This window comes from Bos indicus x Bos taurus, chromosome 9 (assembly GCF_003369695.1).
Source record: "Bos indicus x Bos taurus breed Angus x Brahman F1 hybrid chromosome 9, Bos_hybrid_MaternalHap_v2.0, whole genome shotgun sequence".
Classification (NCBI taxonomy): Eukaryota; Metazoa; Chordata; class Mammalia; order Artiodactyla; family Bovidae; genus Bos; species Bos indicus x Bos taurus.
In genome coordinates this window covers 85580805-85600500 of record NC_040084.1, presented here as the reverse complement: position 1 = coordinate 85600500, position 19696 = coordinate 85580805, and the positions used below count along the sequence as shown (strand labels likewise).

Genomic DNA, 19696 nt, shown 5'->3' with positions numbered 1-19696 from the left:
TGTCGGCTGTAGGGTTGGTGTGCAATTTGCCGAGAGGCTGAATTTGCTGAGAGGTAGGAAATTAAAGGGCTTCCCAGGTGGCGCAGTGGTCAAGAACCTGCTGGCCAATGCAGGAGACCCGGGTTTGATCCCTGGGTGGGGAAGATCCCCTGGAGAAGAAAATGGCCACCCACTCCAGTATTCTTGCCTGGGAAATCCCATGGACAGGGGAGCCTGGCAGGCTACAATCCACGGGGTCGCAAAAGAGGACACGACTGAGTGACTAAACAACAACAAGGGCATTATAGAACTAAACTATTATTCTTGAGGTCAGGGAAAAGTGCCTGAGGCACACATCCATGGTGGGTAAGAAGCGAAGCCATGGAAGGATTTTTCTGAGAGGTTATTCCTGTTTCAGGTAGAGATGAATATGCAGTTCAATCCCTTCCTTCGGTTTTTGTATTTTTAATTATATTGAGTTTTGAATTTAAATACACCTGTGTGCTGTTTCTTTTTACTTCTTTAGCCTAGGAGACCAGCTGTGTTTCTGGGACTGGCACAGGCTTGTGCGTGACTCCCATGATCTTCTGCTGCAAGGAGGCTCATCTCACGGGCACATCCCAGGGCAGCCCCGCCACTCACTCTGCTTTCTCTTAAGTGATTGAAAAGCACACTTGACACACACGCCCTCTTCAGAGATCAAGTTATAATTAAATCCAGGAAAACTCTCTGACAGCTGGAGCCCGCAGGTTATGAGCTTGGTATTTGTTCTTGCAGAAGCCCACAGCTATAGCTGATGTGTTGCTGCCACATGCCTGACATGGGTGACCATGGAATGTTTGTTCTGTCTACAGTCTATTTTGCTTGGTGAAAATAAAAGCCCACTCGTAAAGTAAACTTGCTTTGAATACAGATTTAAGCATTTTCTCACAAAAATGAAGCTCTCTGTGTTCCAGACAGGACAAAAGGTTAGTTTGACATTGTGCCAACAAACAAGAACCCATAACTAAGTAGTTGAGAATAGGTAAACACAAATGGCTTGGGAGGGGGGCGGTGTCTGGTGGGAGGCCAGTGTGGAGCCCAGATTTAACAGCTTCATCAAAGGGAATGTGTTAAATGCTCATTAACTGAATTTACAAATGATCTCCAACTGGGAGGTGTTGCAAACAACAGAGGAATAAACACACATACACACCCTCACTCCCTAATTACATGCATACATGCATACAAAGCAGGAAATGGAGTAACCTGCTTAGAAAACAAATCCAAGATAAAATAGTTTTAAACACAGACTTTCAAAGAAAATATTAGCATAGATTTCATACAGAATTAAGGGGAGAGCTCACAAAGGGTAAGCTGCTGTCTCTGGAGAAGGGTATTGGGGCACTGCAGGGCATAGATGGCAGGGGGCATGGCTAACTGGAAATAATCCTGGAAAAGATCGGAAACACATCCAGAAGGAAAGCAGGGGCCACTGGACACCAACAGAAGCAGGGTAGGATGCTAGATGATAATAGGCCACCAGATTCCAAATATTTTTTCCTAAAATCTCTAATTTTCTAGGGCTTCATGGGTCACTGACCCAGACCACACTGTTGGGTCTTGGTCATAAAGGAAGGACCACACCGGATCACACTAGCTGCCCTCCCTCGCATAATCCCATGGAGGCTTAAGAAGCCCTTAGGAACAGACTTCTCATAGTATTGTTTTGGGAGTTGCACTGGCATTTTGGGGAAAATGGAGAAGGCAATGGCACCCCACTTTGGTACTCTTGCCTGGAAAATCCCATGGACGGAGGAGCCTGGTGGGCTGCAGTCCATGGGGTCGCTAGAGTCGGAAACGACTGAGCAACTTCCCTTTCCCTTTCCCTTTTGGGGAAAAACTGCATTCTGGGTCTTCAGCCCCACCTGCATAGCATCAGAGACTCTGAGCAAAACAGCACCTCCACTCCTGTCCTACCCCTGAAACCTGACCCTGCGGGCCCCCTGCTGTTGGCTCCTGGGGCAACACATCCTCTGGGCAGCAGAGCTGCCTCTGCTGAGATATGTTTGTGTGACTGGGGGCAAGTCCTTGGATCTCTTGCTCTGGGTCTCAGTTTCCTAACAAGATCAGAATTTCTTACTGGAGAATCTGTGAATTGGCTTCAGGGAAATCTCAACTCCCTTCTTGTTTGTAAACCTCTAATGTGAATGTGCGTTTTTTTTTTTTTTAAGAGAAAGAACATACTCTTTAGGAAAGCATCATATTTTAGAGAATTTCCCAGAGGTCCAGTGCTTAAGATGTCATGATTTTATTGTCAAGGGTGTGGGTTCGATCCCTAGTTGGGGAATTAAGATCCCACAAGCCATGCAGTGCAACAACAACAAAATAATCATATTTTAAAAGATGTTCCTGATGTAAGAAAGTTAACAACCATTGACTATCACTAGATTATTGTTAAATTTAGCTAGAACTAAACATCAATCCCTATCATATACAGTCTCTTCCATCTCTGATCCATATAAACATCCAGACGTTTAGGTGATGAAGAATCTGAGGCACCTGATTATCATAGGTCTTCAAACCTATAATCCAGACATCCGACCTCCTTGATTAGGTGTATATGGACTGAAAACCATTGAAATTTTTTGGCCTAATTGGTGAAAAAAAGGATAAGTTCAGGGTTGCAGGTGTGGACTGATGCTTAGACCATTCCTTCGTTTGAAAAGTAAAGAAAGAGGGGAAACCTTCAATCAGAATTACCATATGAAATTGTACTCAGACATCTTGGGATTCAAGGAAAATATTGTAAAAGAGAGAAGTGTGTTGCCTCTCACGGCTTTCTGAAAACCAAGGATAATGTCAATACTATGCCCTCAGCTAAACCTTGTAAAGGGTCCTCTGACTACCATCCTGGGAAATGGCTTTTCTTAGGTCCCCTAACACCCAGAGACCACAATGTAAAGTCACACATACACAGTAGGGAGCTAGGCGCTTATCCTGTTGAACCCATGTCACAGCTGTGGTAAGGGGATAGTGTATTAGCTTCATCCTCATTTCCAGGTAAAAAAAGAGGGGATTCTGGAAATGCAGGGCAACTTTTCTAAGGCTACAGATTGGCAACTGGTGGAGGTTGGATTCAAGTACAGGCAGCCCCATTTTAGACCTTACCTACTGGTTTAACAAGTGTGTCTGGTTCCCACGAAGGGGTTGGGGGAGAGGTGAGACGGGCTGGCTTGGGAGAGAAGGAGGTGGTACCACGTATGTTCAGTGTGCATGTACGTCTTCCTCCCATGAGCATTCCGTAAGTACAACGGGGATTGGGTACGAAGCTGCTTGAATTTATAATTACTCCAGCATAATACGGTCCAAGGCCAAACAAATCAGTCTCTCTCTTCAGTTCCGTTTCTCAGTCTCCTGCTCCTTCTCTCTCCTCATCCCTACCCCTCTCTCGTCCTCTCTTATTCTTGAACCAAAATACCTTATTCTTTTTAAAAAGATCATCTATCATGTACTTTACGCTGTGTGCGGGCTTCCTCTGGTTGCGGCGAGTGGGGGCTCCTCCTCGCTGTGGCGCACAGGCTTCTCATGGTGGTGGCTTCTCTTGTCGTGAAGCCTGGGCTCTCGGCGCGTGGACTTCGGTAGCTGTGGCGTGTGGACTCAGTAGCTGCAGCTCCCGGGCTCTAGAGCACAGGCTCAGCAGTCACGGTGCACGGGCTGAGCTGCTCTGTGGAATGGGGAATCTTCCTGGAACAGGGATCGAACCTGTGTCCCTTGCATTGGCAGGTGGACTCCTAGCTACTGTGCCACCAGGGAAGTCCAACATCCTACATTATTGAAGTTCTGATTCTTAAAAAAAATCTGAGAGACTTCCCTGGTGATCCAGTGGCAATGACTTTGAGTTCCCAACGCAAGGGACCCCATGTTTAATCCCTGGTCAGGGAACTAGATCCATATGCCATATATTCAACCAAAGATCCCACAAGTCGTAACTAAGATCTGGTGCAGTCAAATAACTAACTAAATAAAAATAAATATTTAAAAATCTGTGAGAATACACATTCAGAATAACAGCTATCTTTGGAGGTGAGAGAAGGGATGTGGTAGGTGACAGGTAGAGAATGGCTTTAGACATATAAATAAAACGCCTTGTTAAGCCAGACCATCGGCATGCACTTAATGGCTTATACATTTCCAGATGAAAAATATGAATATTATTAAATATTAAACAAACTTTTTCACAGTCTGCCTAAAAAAAGATTTACTTGGCCTTAAAAATATGCATACCACTTGACTGAGCAGCTCCATTTCTGGGAATCTATTCTGAGGAAATAATCTGAAATGAGGACAAAGATTTATATGCCAAAGGTTCATCACAACGTTATTTCTAATTTAAAAATCTTGAAGTAATTTAAAAAGTCTAACAAAGAATGATTGGGCAAATTATGCTGCATCTGTGAGCTGGGATATTATAATATTTCTAAAAAAATGCTTACAAAGTGTTTTTAAGGGTATAAGGAAATGCATTTGATGAAATTTTAAGTGGAAAAATGGAAAATGAAATTACGCATGAAATAATATTTCAAAGTTCTGAAAGAGGCTGAAAAACAAAGGACTGAAAGAGCCAGGGGAACAGCGGGCACCTTTGGGTTGTGCACCTACGGCCCTTTGGTCTTGTTCTAAGTTTAAACAACTGAGCATGTATTACTTTTGGGTGGGGGGCACACCGTGGATCTTCTGGAATCTCAGTTCTCTGACGGGACTGAATCCAGGCAACAGCAGTGAAAGGCCGGAATTCCAACCACTAGGCTACCAAGGAACTCCCAGTATGTATTACTTTCATAAAATGGAGAAAAAGTTGTCTCCCTCTAGGTTTGATCCCTGGGTTCAGAAGATCCCCTGGAGAAGGGAATGGCTATCCACTCCAGTATTCTTGCCTGGAGAATGCTATGGACAGAGGAGCCTGGCGGGCTATAGTCTGTGGGGTTGCAAAGAGTCGGACACAACTGAGTGATTAACACTTTCACTGTCTCTTTTTTTAGGTTCTTGTCATCAAAAATCTTCTACACGTATGTGTATGGCTGAGTTCCTTTGCTATTCACCTGAAACTATCACAGCATTGTTACCAGCTATGCTTGGTTGCAATGGCACCCCACTCCAGTACTCTTGCCTGGAAAATCCTATGGACGGAGGGGCCTGGTGGGCTGCAGTCCATGGGGTCGCTAGGTGTCAGACACGACTGAGCGACTTCACTTCAACTTTTCACTTTCCTGCATTGGAAAAGGAAATGGCAACCCACTCCAGTGTTCTTGCCTGGAGAATCCCAAGAATGGGGGAGCCTGGTAGGCTGCTGTCTGTGGGGTCGCACAGAGTCGGACACAACTGATGCGACTTAGCAGCAGCAGTAGCAGCAGCATGCTTCGTTGCCTCAGTTCTGTCCGACTCTTTGTGACCCGATGGACTGTAGCCTGCCAGGCTCCTCTGTTCCTGGGATTTCCCGGGCAAGAATATTGGAGTGGGTTGCCATTTCCTTCTCCAGTTAATCAGCTATACCCAGTACAGAATAAAAACCTTTAAGAAAAGTCTTCTGGTAGGTTCCTATATTGGCAATTGGGATGACTTTTGTCTCTTGGCCTAAATAATGTGCTGCTGCTGACAAGATAACTCACGGGGTTATGGGAGGGCATTCTGGAGTTCCTGGTCCCCAAACAATTCGGTGTCTCCTGTTTTGTGTCACCTACTCCAAGACTAGATGGAGATGAGGAAAGCCCAGTAGGAGACCCAGGTGGGTACACACCAATGTAGAGAAGAACTGTGGTCACATGAGGTGATGGTGTGAGGTTTCTCTGGTGTGTATGCACACACACACACACACACTCACTCACAGAATTGCCTCCCCACAGTGTCCCTGCCCACATTCCACCCAGCCTGAGTGCCATGGGAGGAAGGTATGTGGCAGCAGTCCAGGGGCCTCTGGGGCAGCTGTCTCTGGGCCCAGGTGGCCGCAAGGCAGGAGTCACAGCTGTGTGTGTCGTCGGGGAGGGTCGGGGGTGGGGAGCTGCTCTGCCCTCCTCTTTCTTCTTCATGCCTCCGCCTCCTTCTTCAGCCCCGTCAGTCACCCGGGGAGGAAAGGGTTTGGCGGATTTAACGAGCTGCTGACAGCTCAGAGTAAGAAAGAAGTCAACCTGGGCTGAGCTGCAAGCATACGATAAGCCTTGTGGAGTGGGGTCCCCAGAAAGAGCTGGGGAACAGTTGGTTTGGATCTCTTCAGTTTTCCTTCTTGGGATCCGTGAGTGTCTTTCCTTGCTTCCTGGAGGTTAGTTAGAATAGGAAAAAGGAGTCCAGAATGGCGGTGGCCTTTTTCCTATTCTAACTGTCGAATGCTGGATACACCTCTGGGTGTGTACTCAGAAATGAGCTACGCTTGGAAGCAGAGGCTGCAGCTGAGGGGAGGTCTAGGCTTGCCATAGATTCAGGAGAGGGCAAACAAACAAAAGGCCCCACGTCTCCACACCACAATCTTGATCAAATGTTAAAATACGTACGCTGACTGGCCAAAAAGTTCATTCAGATTTTTGCATATGATGCTGCACAAGTACTCGTACGAACTTTTTGGCCAACTCAAAGTATATTTATATACTTTAAATACATATTTACATATATTTAAACTATATATAGTTTGATATATATTTACATATTTTAAAATATATTTAAAGATGTTTGATATATGTATGTATCTATGCTTGATATATATGTATATGTGTACAGGACTTCCCTGGTGGCTCAGATGGTAAAGTGTCTGCCTACAGTGCTGGAGACCCGGGTTCAGTCCCTGGGTTGGGAAGATCTCCTGGAGAAGGAAATGGAAACCCACTCCAGTATTCTTGCCTGGAAAATTCCACGGACGGAGGAGCCTGGCAGGGTACAGTCCATGGGGTCGCAAAGAGTTGGACGTGACTGAGCGACTTCACTTTCACTTTTCTTTCATACAGGTATATGATTTTTAATTTCATAATATTAGGCAGAGATTAATAAGCAAAACTTATCAAGTCAAGGCCTTACTCGTCTTCCCCCTCAACCACACAGTTCCCTTCTTCACCCCTCCTTCCCTAACATAACCACTGTTAGCTCCTTTAGTTATTTTATTTACTTGTTTCTGGCATTGTTGTCACTGTTCCTAAGTTATGTGCTTATCCTGCTATTTCTTAGGTTTTTCCCCCACTACAGACATACAGATATTATCTATTGATTTCTTAATATGAAGGATGATGATTTAACATTCCAATCTGCCTCCTTCCCTTACCCCCCTCATTTTCCCTTTTTTAAAACCCTCCTAATGTGATGACTGTGTTAGCTTGGGTTCTCTGAGAAGCAGAAAACAAGGAAGCACTAAAAATGAACAAGATAGGACTTCCAAGGTGGTCCAGTGGTTAAGAACCCACCTGCCCGTGCAAGGGACATGGGTTCAACCCCTGGTCTGGAAAGATTCCACATACCACAGGGCAGCTAAGCCCATGCACCACAGGAGGAGAAGCCACTGCAGTGAGAAGCCTGGGCTCTGCAATTAAAGAGTGGTCCCAACTCACCACAACTAGAGAAAGCCTGCTCACAGCAATCAAGACTCAGCACAGCCAAAAAATGAACACATGAATAAATACACAAAATTAGATTTAAAAAAAATGAAACGAACAAGATAAAGGTGGTGGTTCCAGGGCCAATCTGACACCGTGAAGGAGAGGGGCAAAGAAGGAAGACTGGGAAGGAAGAGCCTTAGACTGCAGGGTCGTTCTAAGAAATTCAAGGCCAGGCTGATGCTGAGACCCAGAATACAGACTGCTCAGTGCAGAAGTCTTGCACTGTGTATCCATGGCCAGCGCTGGTCCCCCTGCTCAGTCACTGGCTGGGAACCCAGGAGATCAGGCCTTCCCTGAAGACAACAGTGGGTCCCCAAGGAGGGATACATTCCCCAAAGCAAGCTGTCTTTCGAAGGGACGTCTGAGTGGTCCACCTCCACGGCCACCACATTTACATTCTAATTTATGGTTTTGTTAGTGTTCAGTGCTTCCTTGTCATGACTGAATGAATATTGTTCATAACTGTGTCATATTGTGTACTATAATTGTATTTTCTTTTTTCATTATTTTTCCTCTCTTGGAGTTTTTTTATTTATTTACTTTTCTATGTATTTGCCCATTATTCTGCTCCAAATATTCTAACAGAGTATAGAACACCCTACATTGTAACAGAACCCATTGGTATATCTGTCAGTTCTGTTTCTCTATTTTGTTTATCTGTTCCATCTGGAGTCCTATTCTGGGTTGATAGTGCTTTGCTTATTCTCTCATTTGGTGGAGCAAGTCTTCCAGGAGCTTGTTGAAAGGGCTGAAAGTGATGTCAACATCTGACCCCTTATATGCTCTCAGTCCACCCCATATTTGACCATTTCTAAGTCTAAGCAATCATTGCACCTCAAAATCTGGAAATTATTGTTCTTGGCTTCTCGGGTTACTGTTGAGCAGTCAATGCCATTCAGATTCCTGATGTCTTATTTGACCTAATTTTTTCTTTCTGGCAGCCTTTAGGGTCTTTTATTTATTCCTAGTGTTCTGAAATTTCACAATAATGTGCTTTATTCTCTATGTGGGGTACTGGATGGGTCTCTCTAATCAGGAAATTCCTGTCTTTCTCTTTCAGGAAATTTTTGTTTATTATTTCACTGATTTCTCCATTTTGTTTCTTCAGCTCTCTCTTTGTAGAACTTATTTGGATATTTGATCTACTGGACTGATCATCTAATTTCCTTAAATTCTGTCCTATTTTTCTATCTAGTTTTGGCAGATTTCCTAAACTTTATCTTCTAAGCCTCTTATAAGTTGTTTTTGTTTTCAGAAAGTTATTTACTTATTTATTTTTTACTCTATGTGTTTTTCTTTCTCTCGCCTCACTGAGCATTCTCAGTGTGCATATGTGTATATGTGTGCGTATTAAGTTTCTTCAGTCATGTCCAACTCTTTGCCACCCTATGGACTCTAGCCTGCAAGGCTCCTCTGTCCATGGGATTCTCCAGGCAAGAATAGTGGAGTGGGTTGCCATGCCCTCCTCCAGGGGATCTTCCCAATCCAGGGGTCAAACCTGCATCTCTTATGTCTCCTGCATTGGCAGGTGGGTTCTTTACAACTAGAACCACTTGGGAAGCCCTTATGTGTGTGTTTATATATATATATATATAAACAACACACAAGAGAACAAAATCATACTTCTATTTATTTACTTTTTAGTAAGCTTAAATCTTGAAGGGTATGTTTGCTCAGTCACTCAATCGCTCAGTCAGGTCTGACTCTGAGACCCCATGGACTGTAGTCTGCCAGGCTCCCATGGCAACAGATTCTGTGTCCAATGCCTTAGCTGGAAGGTTCGGAATTTGGCATGAATCATGCCACTATTTCCATGAGCATGAGCTATCTTCCCCCAGACTACTCTGATTTTTTTTTTTAATTAAGCAGTTTATTTTTAAAAATTGAAGTAGAGAACTCTGATTTTATTAGGTTTTCCGACCAGGAGTTACTATGTTCTTTGCTTTGTATACATAAGCACATCTCTCAATTACATAGAATTCAATTTCATCTTGAGAATATACATCTTCAATTTTCAAAGGAGCTGTGTGCTCCTTCTGGTTCCAGAGACTCCACTGATAGCCAGCAAAAATGGCCTTGGACCACAGCCTTCCAGATACACTGTTGTTTTAGAAGTCCTGTTCCCAGCAGGCTTCCGCAGGCTTCAAGATGGCAGAAAGAGCCTCAGTGTGTACTTTGGATGCAATTCTTTTTTTTCATGTCCGACTCTTTATTTTATTTTTTTAACTTTACATAATTGTATTAGTTTTGCCAAATATCAAAATGAATCCGCCACAGGTACACATGTGTTCCCCATCCTGAACCCTTCTCCCTCCTCCCTCCCCATACCATCCCTCTGGGTCGTCCCAGTGCACTAGCCCCAAGCATCCAGTATCGTGCATCGAACCTGGACTGGCAACTCATTTCTTACATGATATTTTACATGTTTCAATGCCATTCTCCCAAATCTTCCCACCCTCTCCCTCTCCCACAGAGTCCAATTCTGTCCCTCAAACTCTCTGCTACCTCTGAGTTCCTTTTCCCCACTGTTTAGCTGTCTTTCATGTCTATAGCTTTCTCCTGTTATCTGATGATTCTTTGTTTAGACCACTGCAGATGGTGACTGCAGCCATGAAATTAAAAGACGCTTACTCCTTGGAAGAAAAGTTATGACCAACCTAGATAGCATATTGAAAAGCAGAGACATTACTTTGCCAACAAAGGTCTGTCTAGTCAAGGCTATGGTTTTTCCAGTGGTCATGTATGGATGTGAGAGTTGGACTGTGAAGAAAGCTAAGTACCAAAGAATTGATGGTTTTTAACTGTGGTGTTGGAGAAGACTCTTGAGAGTCCCTTGGACTGCAAGGAGATCCAACCAGTCCATTCTAAAGGAGATCAGTCCTGGGTGATCATTGGAAGGACTGATGCTAAAGCTGAAACTCCAGTACTTTGGCCACCTCGTGCGAAGAGTTGACTCATTGGAAAAGACTCTGATGCTGGGAGGGATTGGGGGCAGGAGGAAAAGAGGATGACAGAGGATGAGATGGCTGGATGGCATCACCGACTCGATGGACGTGAATTTGAGTGAACTCTGGGAGATGGTGATGGACAGGGAAGCCTGGCATGCTGCGATTCATGGGGTCGCAAAGAGTCGGACATGACTGAGCGACTGAACTGAACTGAACTGAACTGAAGACTGAGCCACCAGAACTCAAATTGGAAGCCCAGCACTGGGGGGGCCTCCTTTCCCAGAACCTTCTTAGATTCCAATATGCTGGTTCCTATAGGTGTTCTCCAGACCCCACACCCCACGTAATTTATTTTCAGTTTCCTCCGTTGTATTCTACAGGAGTTGCTACCGTTTCCCTCAATCTATGCTCAATCTTCCCAATTTTTGTTCACATTTCTTACTTCTGTAATCCACCTTCCCCATCACTGCTGTTCTTATGGTTTTATTTTCCCCCTTATTTTCATTTTACTGGGGTTGTGGAGGGAGGAGGACAAATAGCATATGTCCAATGCAATGCACTGTGTATAATGAGACATCATGCTTCTTCTATGCTTATTATTATACTCTCCATGCCAACATTCTTTTTAAAAAATGGTTGAAAAGGTATATCTTTTGTAGGATGTGCTCAGAGGAAACAACTGATTCTCAGCTTTTTGTATCCCAAGATGTCCTTCTTCTTTGACACTCTTTTGATCTAGTTCTTCATTAAAGTAATGAAAATTTACCATTTAGTGAGGACCTCAGTATGTCTTATTTCATCTTCACAGAATCTCTGCAAGGTAGGCATTATTATACCCACTTTACAGACAAGGACTGTGGCTCAGAAAGTTTCTCCAGGAAACTCAGCTGACAAGACGTGGAGCATGGATTCAACTGGGTTCTAATCTGCCTTCCAAACTGACCACTCTTTCCAGGGCAGCCTGCTGCCCACCCCAGGGGGTGTTGAGTGCTAGGTGACAGCAGTGACCAGGACTTACATGCCACGAGCTCTGTGGGAGAATGTAATTTTCATGCAGGCAGAGCCCTCATCTGCCTTGTTGACCTCTATTTCCCAAGCACAAGAGCAGTACTTGATGCACTGAAAGCACATGATCAATAATTTTTAAAAGAGCAAATGAATGAATGGATGGATGGATGGATAAATGTGGTATCCTTTAATTCTCAGAGCAACCCAGTCATGTCTCTTATATTACTCTTTTGTAAAAGGGTGAAAAAGAAAGTTTCAGAAATTTGGGACTTCTCTTTTCTGGGGATCTGCCCTTTCTAGGAAGTGGTGTTTTTATGTAATCTGAGGAATAACCTGTGCTAAAGTGTCAGCTAAGACCAAACAGGATAGCTGAGTTGGTTTGACTACATCAGTTGAGAATTATTCAGCATTGGAGAGAGTGCAAACAAAAAACTGTCGGTGGGAATGTAAATTGGCACAGCTACCATGGCAAATAGAATGGAGGTTTCCTCAAAAAACTAAAAATAGAGTTGTCATATGATCTGGTAATCCCATTCCCAGGCATATATCTGAGACCAAAACTATAATTCAAAAAAGACACATGCACCCCTATGTTCATAGCAGCACTATCCACAATAGCCAAGACATGGAAGCAAGCTAAACATCCATCAACGGATGAATGTAAAGAAGATGTGAGACATGTATACAATGGAATACTACTCAGCCATAACAAAGAATGAAACAATGCCATTTGCAGCAACCTGATGGACCTAGAGATTATCATACTAAGTGAAAAAAGTCAGAAAAACAGACAAATAACACGTATCACTTACACTTGGAATCTGAAATAGGACATAAAGAACTTTATCTGGTTCTGAGGTGGCACTAGTGAGGAACTAGCTTGCCAGTGCAAGAGACTTAGAGATGCAGGTTCAGTTTCCTGGGTCAGGAAGACTCACTGGAGGAGGGCATGGCAACCTACTCCAGTATCTTTCCTGAAGAATCTCATGGACAGAGGAGCCATGGGCTACGATCCATAGGGTTGCACAGAGCTGAACACGACTGAAGCGACTTATCAGGCATGCACAAATTTTATCTATGGAAGAAACAGACTCACAGAGAACAGACTTGTAGCCAAGGGGAGGGAAACAACTGCTCTTCATATTTTCTTATCCCAAGATGTCCTTCTTCGACACTCTTTTGATCTAGTTCTTTATTGAGGTAATAAAAGGTAGGGGAGTTGGGGAGGGAGGAATCGAGAGCTTTGGTGTAGCAGATGCTAATATATATCTAATGGATAAGCAACAAAGTCCTACTGAATAGCATGGAGAACTATATTCAGTATCCTCTGATAAACCATGATGGAAAAGACTATGAAAATGAATATATATGCATATGCATAACTGAGTCACTTTGGTTGCCATTCCCTTCTCCAGTGCAGCATAAATTAACACACAAATTAACAGCATAAATCAACTATGCTTAAATAAAAGAAATTAAACAAAATAATTCTTCAGCATTCATTTAGCAAAATATTATCAACTGTTCACTGTGTGCTATTGGACTAGGAGACTGAAACTCATTAAATCTCATCCTAGTTTCACAAAAATCCTGCCAGGTAGTTGATTGGTCTAAAACCAGTTTCTGATATATCTACTTGCTCACTGAAGAATTTGCTTAAAATTCAACCCCTGTTTGAGAATCTGGACCTCATTTTAGTGTCCTGTATTTTATTGGCATTTTGGAGCCATTTGATGATTAAAAAAAAAATTAATTCCTTGAAGGGCACATCTAACTTAATTTTGCATTTCTATTATGTATTGCTTGAGCTTGCAGGATTTTTAAAAAACGATGGGATTGTTTTGGACACTTGAAAGTGCCTTTTTCTATCTGACCTAGTTTTGAATAGTTAGGCTCTTTTTAGTCAGTTTATGTAAAGACTTTTATTCTGAGTTTAAATTAAATTAAGTTTTAATTTAATTTAATGTTTACTTCCAGGACACCTGAACGGATGTAGAAATGCTCCAAAGGGGACTGATGTTACATAAGATATTCTCCAACCAGACTGTGATGAGGAAAAACGAAGACAAAAGCCAAAGCAATCCACTTACTACCCCCTCCCTCTTTTCCTCTTTCCTCTCCCCTGACTACCATTCAAGGAAGAGACAAAGGTCCTCCTGGCTCCCTATTTTTGTGATTCTAGGTATCAAATGCTATTTTCTCTTGTTCTCTTGAGTCAAAGGAAAGAACTCAGGTGGGTAATTAAGTGGATGTATTTGGGGCAGGCAAAACTTCTGGCAACTTCTCCAATAAGCTGACCTACCTATTCATTCAAAAACTATTCCCTAAAACATCAGTGGGGCATGCCAAATGGCTTAAAATAGAAATGACTAAAACAGCCAGAGAAATAGATAACTTTACGGCACTTGCATAGTTACTTTATTAATTGTAGAAATGCTTATAATAATTCAAACAGGTAGGAAAAGGGAGAATTACATTCTTTCTGCTTGCCTAACACATCCTTGGATCAGAATTTGTGAAATTTGTTAAAAGTGTTAATTAGTTGACTGTCAAAGATAGTTGGCTCCTATCTTTGATAGGAGAAAATGGAATCAAATTGCTCATAGCAATTTGAGTAATGGAATTATTTTAGAACGTGGACCTGTCAAATTCAGTCTAGGAATGCTCACAAACTGTATATTTTATTACTTTTTTTTAAAGGTCAAAAAATAGATGATTCTTGGGACTTCCTTGGTGGTCCAGTGGCTAAGACTCCATGTTCCCAATGCAGCCGGTCCTGTGTTCAGTCCCTGGTCAAGGAGCTAGATCCCAACTGCAACCAAGTGCTGCAACCAAGAGTTTACATGCCACAACTAAAGACCCTACATGTAGCAGCTAAAAGACCTGATATGCTGCAATGAAGATCAAAGATCCCTCAGGCCTCAACTAAGACCTGGTGCAGTCAAATAAATACACAAATATCTTAGAAAAGGATGATTCTTAAAAAAAAAGACAGCACATCTGTATCTATTTTCATATTTGGAAAACTATTGGGGTGTCAACCTAACTCAAGAAAAATTTCTTTCAAATTCCTTGGATATTATCTGGAACAAAGATGATGTCCTTCTGACACTGCAGTGCTATGAGGGTAGCTAAGGTCATCTAACTGTCATTGCTTGTTGGTCCCCAGAGATTCTGATCAGTGTCCCCGAGGCTGACTTACTGGAAATTCTCAGCCCAATTAGCTGGCTGGTCTGGGCATAATGAACTAAATGTTCCTCCACGTTATAAAATTCTATCATTCGAACTCTTCAGGCATTAGAATTATGTTTTGAAAAGTCTATCCATAGGGATGGTGACCAAAGTTGTTTTTAACAGTGTTGCTGACCATGGTGGCTGAACTGGCCACCTGCTTGTGTTGGGAGCCACGTCAGCTGCAGGTACATTCATGTGTGATTGTGTAGACTCTGGGACCAGACTGCCTAGGTTCAAGCACTGGCTCCCACACATGCCAGTTATGTGACTAGCTGTGTATTGACTTTCCTTATCAGTAAAACAAGGATTTTATGTATCTACCTCATTGGGTTTTTGTGAGGATCAAATGAGCTAATATGTCTAAAGAGTTAAGAATAGTGCCTAGCACCTGGTAAGTGGTATATTAAGTGTCAGTTAAGAGTGTATTACTATCATTATTATTTATGTGACGTATTTGAAATTACACAAGGTGCTTTTTGGTTTCAGATGCATAGGAGTGCATTTGTACATATGTTAAACTGGCAATTGCTCCTTTTATAACCCTGGAAATGCAATTTCCCAATAATGCAAGTTCTCATCCTTTCACTTTGCAGCCAGCTCCATTAAACATCTTGCTCCTTATCCCCTCTTTTTTTATTTTGCATGTACAATATACCCTCTTCCTCCATCAGAGATTACTTAACTCTGCTTTGGAAAATGTTTTTGTGATACTCACGACCCCCGTGAACCCTCTTCTCTTCTCTCACACTTTCAAATTTACTTTATCTTATTTTTAATTACCCAAGTGACAAGGGAAGTGGTGGATAAAAGGTTGAATTATGTTGTTGACAAACTACATCAAAATGAAGGGGGGAGTTGAAAAATGAGAGAGTCCAAGGCTTGATAGGAGGGGCCTAGATTCCTTCTGCATTCAAAGCTCTATGTCTGCCATTTCAGATTCAGATCCATATTTTATTACCATTTTATCTTCTACCTCATATGGGTTAAGCACTAGACTAAAGCTTTTAGATTATCATTTAATGCTCACAGCAACTCCTTGAAGGTAGGTATTATCTCCCATCTTACAGATGAAGAAAAACAAAAATAGAGAGGTAAATAATATACCAACACCACATAACTGGGAAGTAGAGAGCTAGAGTTAGAACCCATGCATTCTTATTCCAAACTCCATTCTCCATCTGCTTGCGTTGGGAGCCACGTCAGCTGCAGGTACACTATTCATAATCCCTTCTTTACATAACCATAGAAGCAAAATAATAGTGGTCAAATTTCACTACTATCATGCCCTTGAAACAAAAAATCCCATTCAGAACATAGAAGTTTCCATATAGCTCTTCATTGTCCTCTAAATAAACCAACCATTTATTTATACAGAACTCACTCTTCCATCCATCCTTTCATCCACCTATCTTCCTAATCATCTCTCTATTCTCTATCCATTCAATCACATATCCATCCATTCATCCATCTATACTTTTATTAACTGTTTAGTATATCCCGGGATTGTAATAAGTCCTAAATGAGTCCCTATCTTTAAGGAATTCTCAGTCTAGGGAAAAGAACAACATATAAATAAAATTTGCAATATTCTGGGGTTAACATTAATACGTAGTGGTTCTTACAAAGTCTAAGAAAAATGCAGGAGAGGTGGGCAGGAGCGTTTCTAACTCTTCCTAGGGGAAACTTCTCAAACTAGGATCTCTGGTATTTTAGAAGGTCAGAGAAGGAACCATTTGAAATTGGGCAAAGTTTTCTCAGAAGGGCTTGTGCCAAAGGAGGAGAGAAATAGGAGTCTGAGGCAATATAGAGGGGTTTAAACTCTGCTAATGTTTGAGTTGATCAAGAGTTTGCCAGAAACCAAACGTGGAGGAGGATATTACAGACCTCCCAAAAAAACCTTGTTGGTGGAAAAGTACATGAAAATTGTTTGCTAGGATTCCAACTTAGAGTATCATTCAAAAGAGGAGACAAAGCACCAAGGATAGGTGGTTAGGGTTTAGATAAAGAAAGGACTGGTGTGCAAGGCCAAGAATTTAATTTTCAAGGATATTAAAAATGCTCTCAAAAGCGTTATTACAGTCCATTGTAAAATTATATCATTAAAAATTACAGTTCATTGTAAAATTTATTCTTCAACGCCCTTAAAATAAATAATAGATGTTCTTTCTGTCCATTTCCAGAAACTTCTAACAGATTCTCTATATTTGGGGGTAAATTTGCATTCAGAACTTGAGCTGGGATCCTAACCTTGTTTCTGGGGAATAATGCGTTCTGAATTCTAAACAACAGTTTACAAAACTCTTTGTGACTTGGCATGGTGGAACAGCCTTAGAGACCTGCCTGATGTTCAAATATGGGGCAAGGAAAGAAGATGTGGCCCCAAATGAAGACCTGCTTATTCTGTTACTCAAAATGTGGCAAGAGAGACTTCTGGAAGTGAATTTTACTTGAGGTAATGGTAATTAAATTTTTGATATCAGTTTTAACCTGGATGTCTCTGCAACCCTACTTTTTATTTTCTTCCCAACCCTCTGGGATTGAAGTTAAATAGGTTAGTTAAATTAAGATATATAAATCTATCTCTTTATAAATACCTCTATACCTAGCATCATCTGCCAAAGAGGAGGCTGATCTGAACTGGAACTGTTTCTATAGATTTCAAGGCTCATTTGCCAGTCTCCTTAGCTGGGACAGAGCGATGTTTCTAAGCCTGAGAATTCCTCTTTCTGTCTGAGTTGATCAATACATCTTTTTGCATCCTCCAGCACAAAAATCCAAATGTGCTTCCTTTTCTAAAAGGGAGCCTCTGTCTTGCCGGGATTAAGAGGGCATAGTCCCATGACACAGTTTGCACTCAATTTTTGGCATCTAAAATACCTTCCCTCTTTCAAGAACTGTGGGCAGCCAGTCAAGAGGGGACAGTATTTTGGCATTTGGACTGAATATCTTACCTGCCAACTGGGCTGCCCTTAATACATTGTTTCTGAAGCTGGGGGAAGCGCGTGTAACAGGAACAGGCTTTGTGCTGTCAGAACACTTGATGAGCACGTCTGTACTGAGCTCAAGAGGAAGCCGGCCAGCTGTGTTTGTTCACTTTCTCCTGCACCAGTTTCCTTGGACTCCTGAACGCTCTCAGAGGGCAATTGTTACCTCTCAAGACTCATATTTCATTTCTTTACTTTATTAATACCATAACCATGGAATCACGCATTTTATACACAGTTGCCCTGACTGACATTCTAGCACTTTTCTCTCAATTACTCATCACCTTCTAGGCTTTAGTTCTGGTGTCAATCTTCTCAAGGAGGGGAGTGGAAATTAACCCAAACAGAGGCTCACGGGCTCCAGATGTTCAAACTGATGCTTCTTCCAGGATTCCCTTCCACAATTCTATTTTCATTCAACAAGTATCGATTGGATAGCACTTAGACTAGGTACTGTCCTCAGCTTCTCGGAGAAAATGGTGAGTGGAATAGCCTTCTGGAAATAACCTGAGAGGCCTCCTCCACTCCCCAAAGCCCAGTCCAGACCTGGAAAAGGAGCCAGAAGGACCTTGGGGGCCAGGCAGGGGGTGGGGAGGGCTTGGCGAGGGGAGCAGAGCGTAGCTCAGAATCCATGCCTCAAGCCATGGGGCCCTCAGACCCTTGTTCACAACCCCTGTACCCTTCTTTTTCCTTTAATCAGTTTTAATGAGCAAATCTGATCTTTTTAATTTAGAAGAAAAAGAACCACACATTATATAATAGTTTCCACAGAAAAGAAAGGGAAAAAGTTGTTCAGCCAGCTGAGAAGAAGACTTCAGTAGGATATTAAATGCTAAAAAGTTAATCAGATGGTCCTGGTCCCCTGAGGCTTGGAATATGAAGTTCAGAGTTCCATCCTTCATTCCTGGCATGTGAGGAAATATTTTCAGATAATTTCATAGATAAGCCGAGGGTGGAAAAGCTCTGGCTCTTAAACAGTAAAAACTTTTCTTGGCTTACAGAATTGTTTTAGAGTCTTGGGGGCAGAATTTTACATAAATACCTACATAATTTTTGAATATATTTTATATAAATGGTAAGTCACAAAAACACAAAACCTAGCAGAGGAATTTCTAGACAGCAGAGGCTTCCCAGTCTCTTGGAATTCTGATCGATTCATCAATGGCCTTGAAAATCCCACCACCAAGTTATCTCATAGCTGTTCGCTACCACGGTCCCCTCCCGAGTATTCCTGCCCAAAGGTCAGAAGGATACTTCCTTACAGAAAAACAGTCTTAAATTTCAAAAACAGACAGCCTACATACCCTGCCATCTTGATCCTCCATGAAGGGAGCTGCCGTGTTGCTATCAGGCCATACGTTCAAATGTTCTCCAACTTCCTTTCTGACTCAGATCGAATGAATTCGCAGCGCTGATGTAAGGCTCTTAATAGGAATCTGTTTTCAATTCGGGGCAGATGTGGGACACTCTTGTAGCTCTAGGGATTATCAACTTTAAAACAAATCGCCTTCAGGATGATAAGTCAAGAGGCAGTAACTGCTTCCTGAGGCCTCCTTGGGGTTCCTTCCAAATGCTTAACATATAACACAAGAGCTATGGCTCAAAAGAAGGTTTTGCTCCTGAAGTTCCCAGGCTTTAGAATGAAGCTTGCAAATACTCCTCAGAAACAAAGCTTGTAAATACATCTCAGAGCAATGAAACAGAAATTCAGATATTTTAGTAACATGCAAAAGTGATCAAAATGTTCCTGTCTCCCCTTCCCCCCGCCCCTTGCTGCCCGCCTCCCCCCATCTATCTTAGCACTATGTTTGTTTCATGGATTAGAGTTTTTCCACAAATTGAATTGTTCTGGTTCAGAGTTTTCTTGGCTCAAGGAAAGGAAGGGGAGGACTATTCCAAGACTTCCACAGAGAAACATCCAGAAATCAAT

At 42.3% G+C, this 19696-nt stretch overlaps 1 protein-coding gene across 1 annotated transcript in view; it reads right to left on the bottom strand.

Moving 5' to 3' along the window:
- Positions 1 to 19091, bottom strand: part of SASH1 (SAM and SH3 domain containing 1) — a 259539-nt gene extending 240448 nt beyond the window's left edge. Inside the window, exon 1 of the mRNA XM_027551788.1 lies at positions 19071 to 19091. Within this exon, the coding sequence (XP_027407589.1) occupies positions 19071 to 19091 (21 nt within the window). The remainder of the gene's footprint in view (positions 1 to 19070) is intronic.
- Positions 19092 to 19696: the final 605 nt, after the last annotated feature.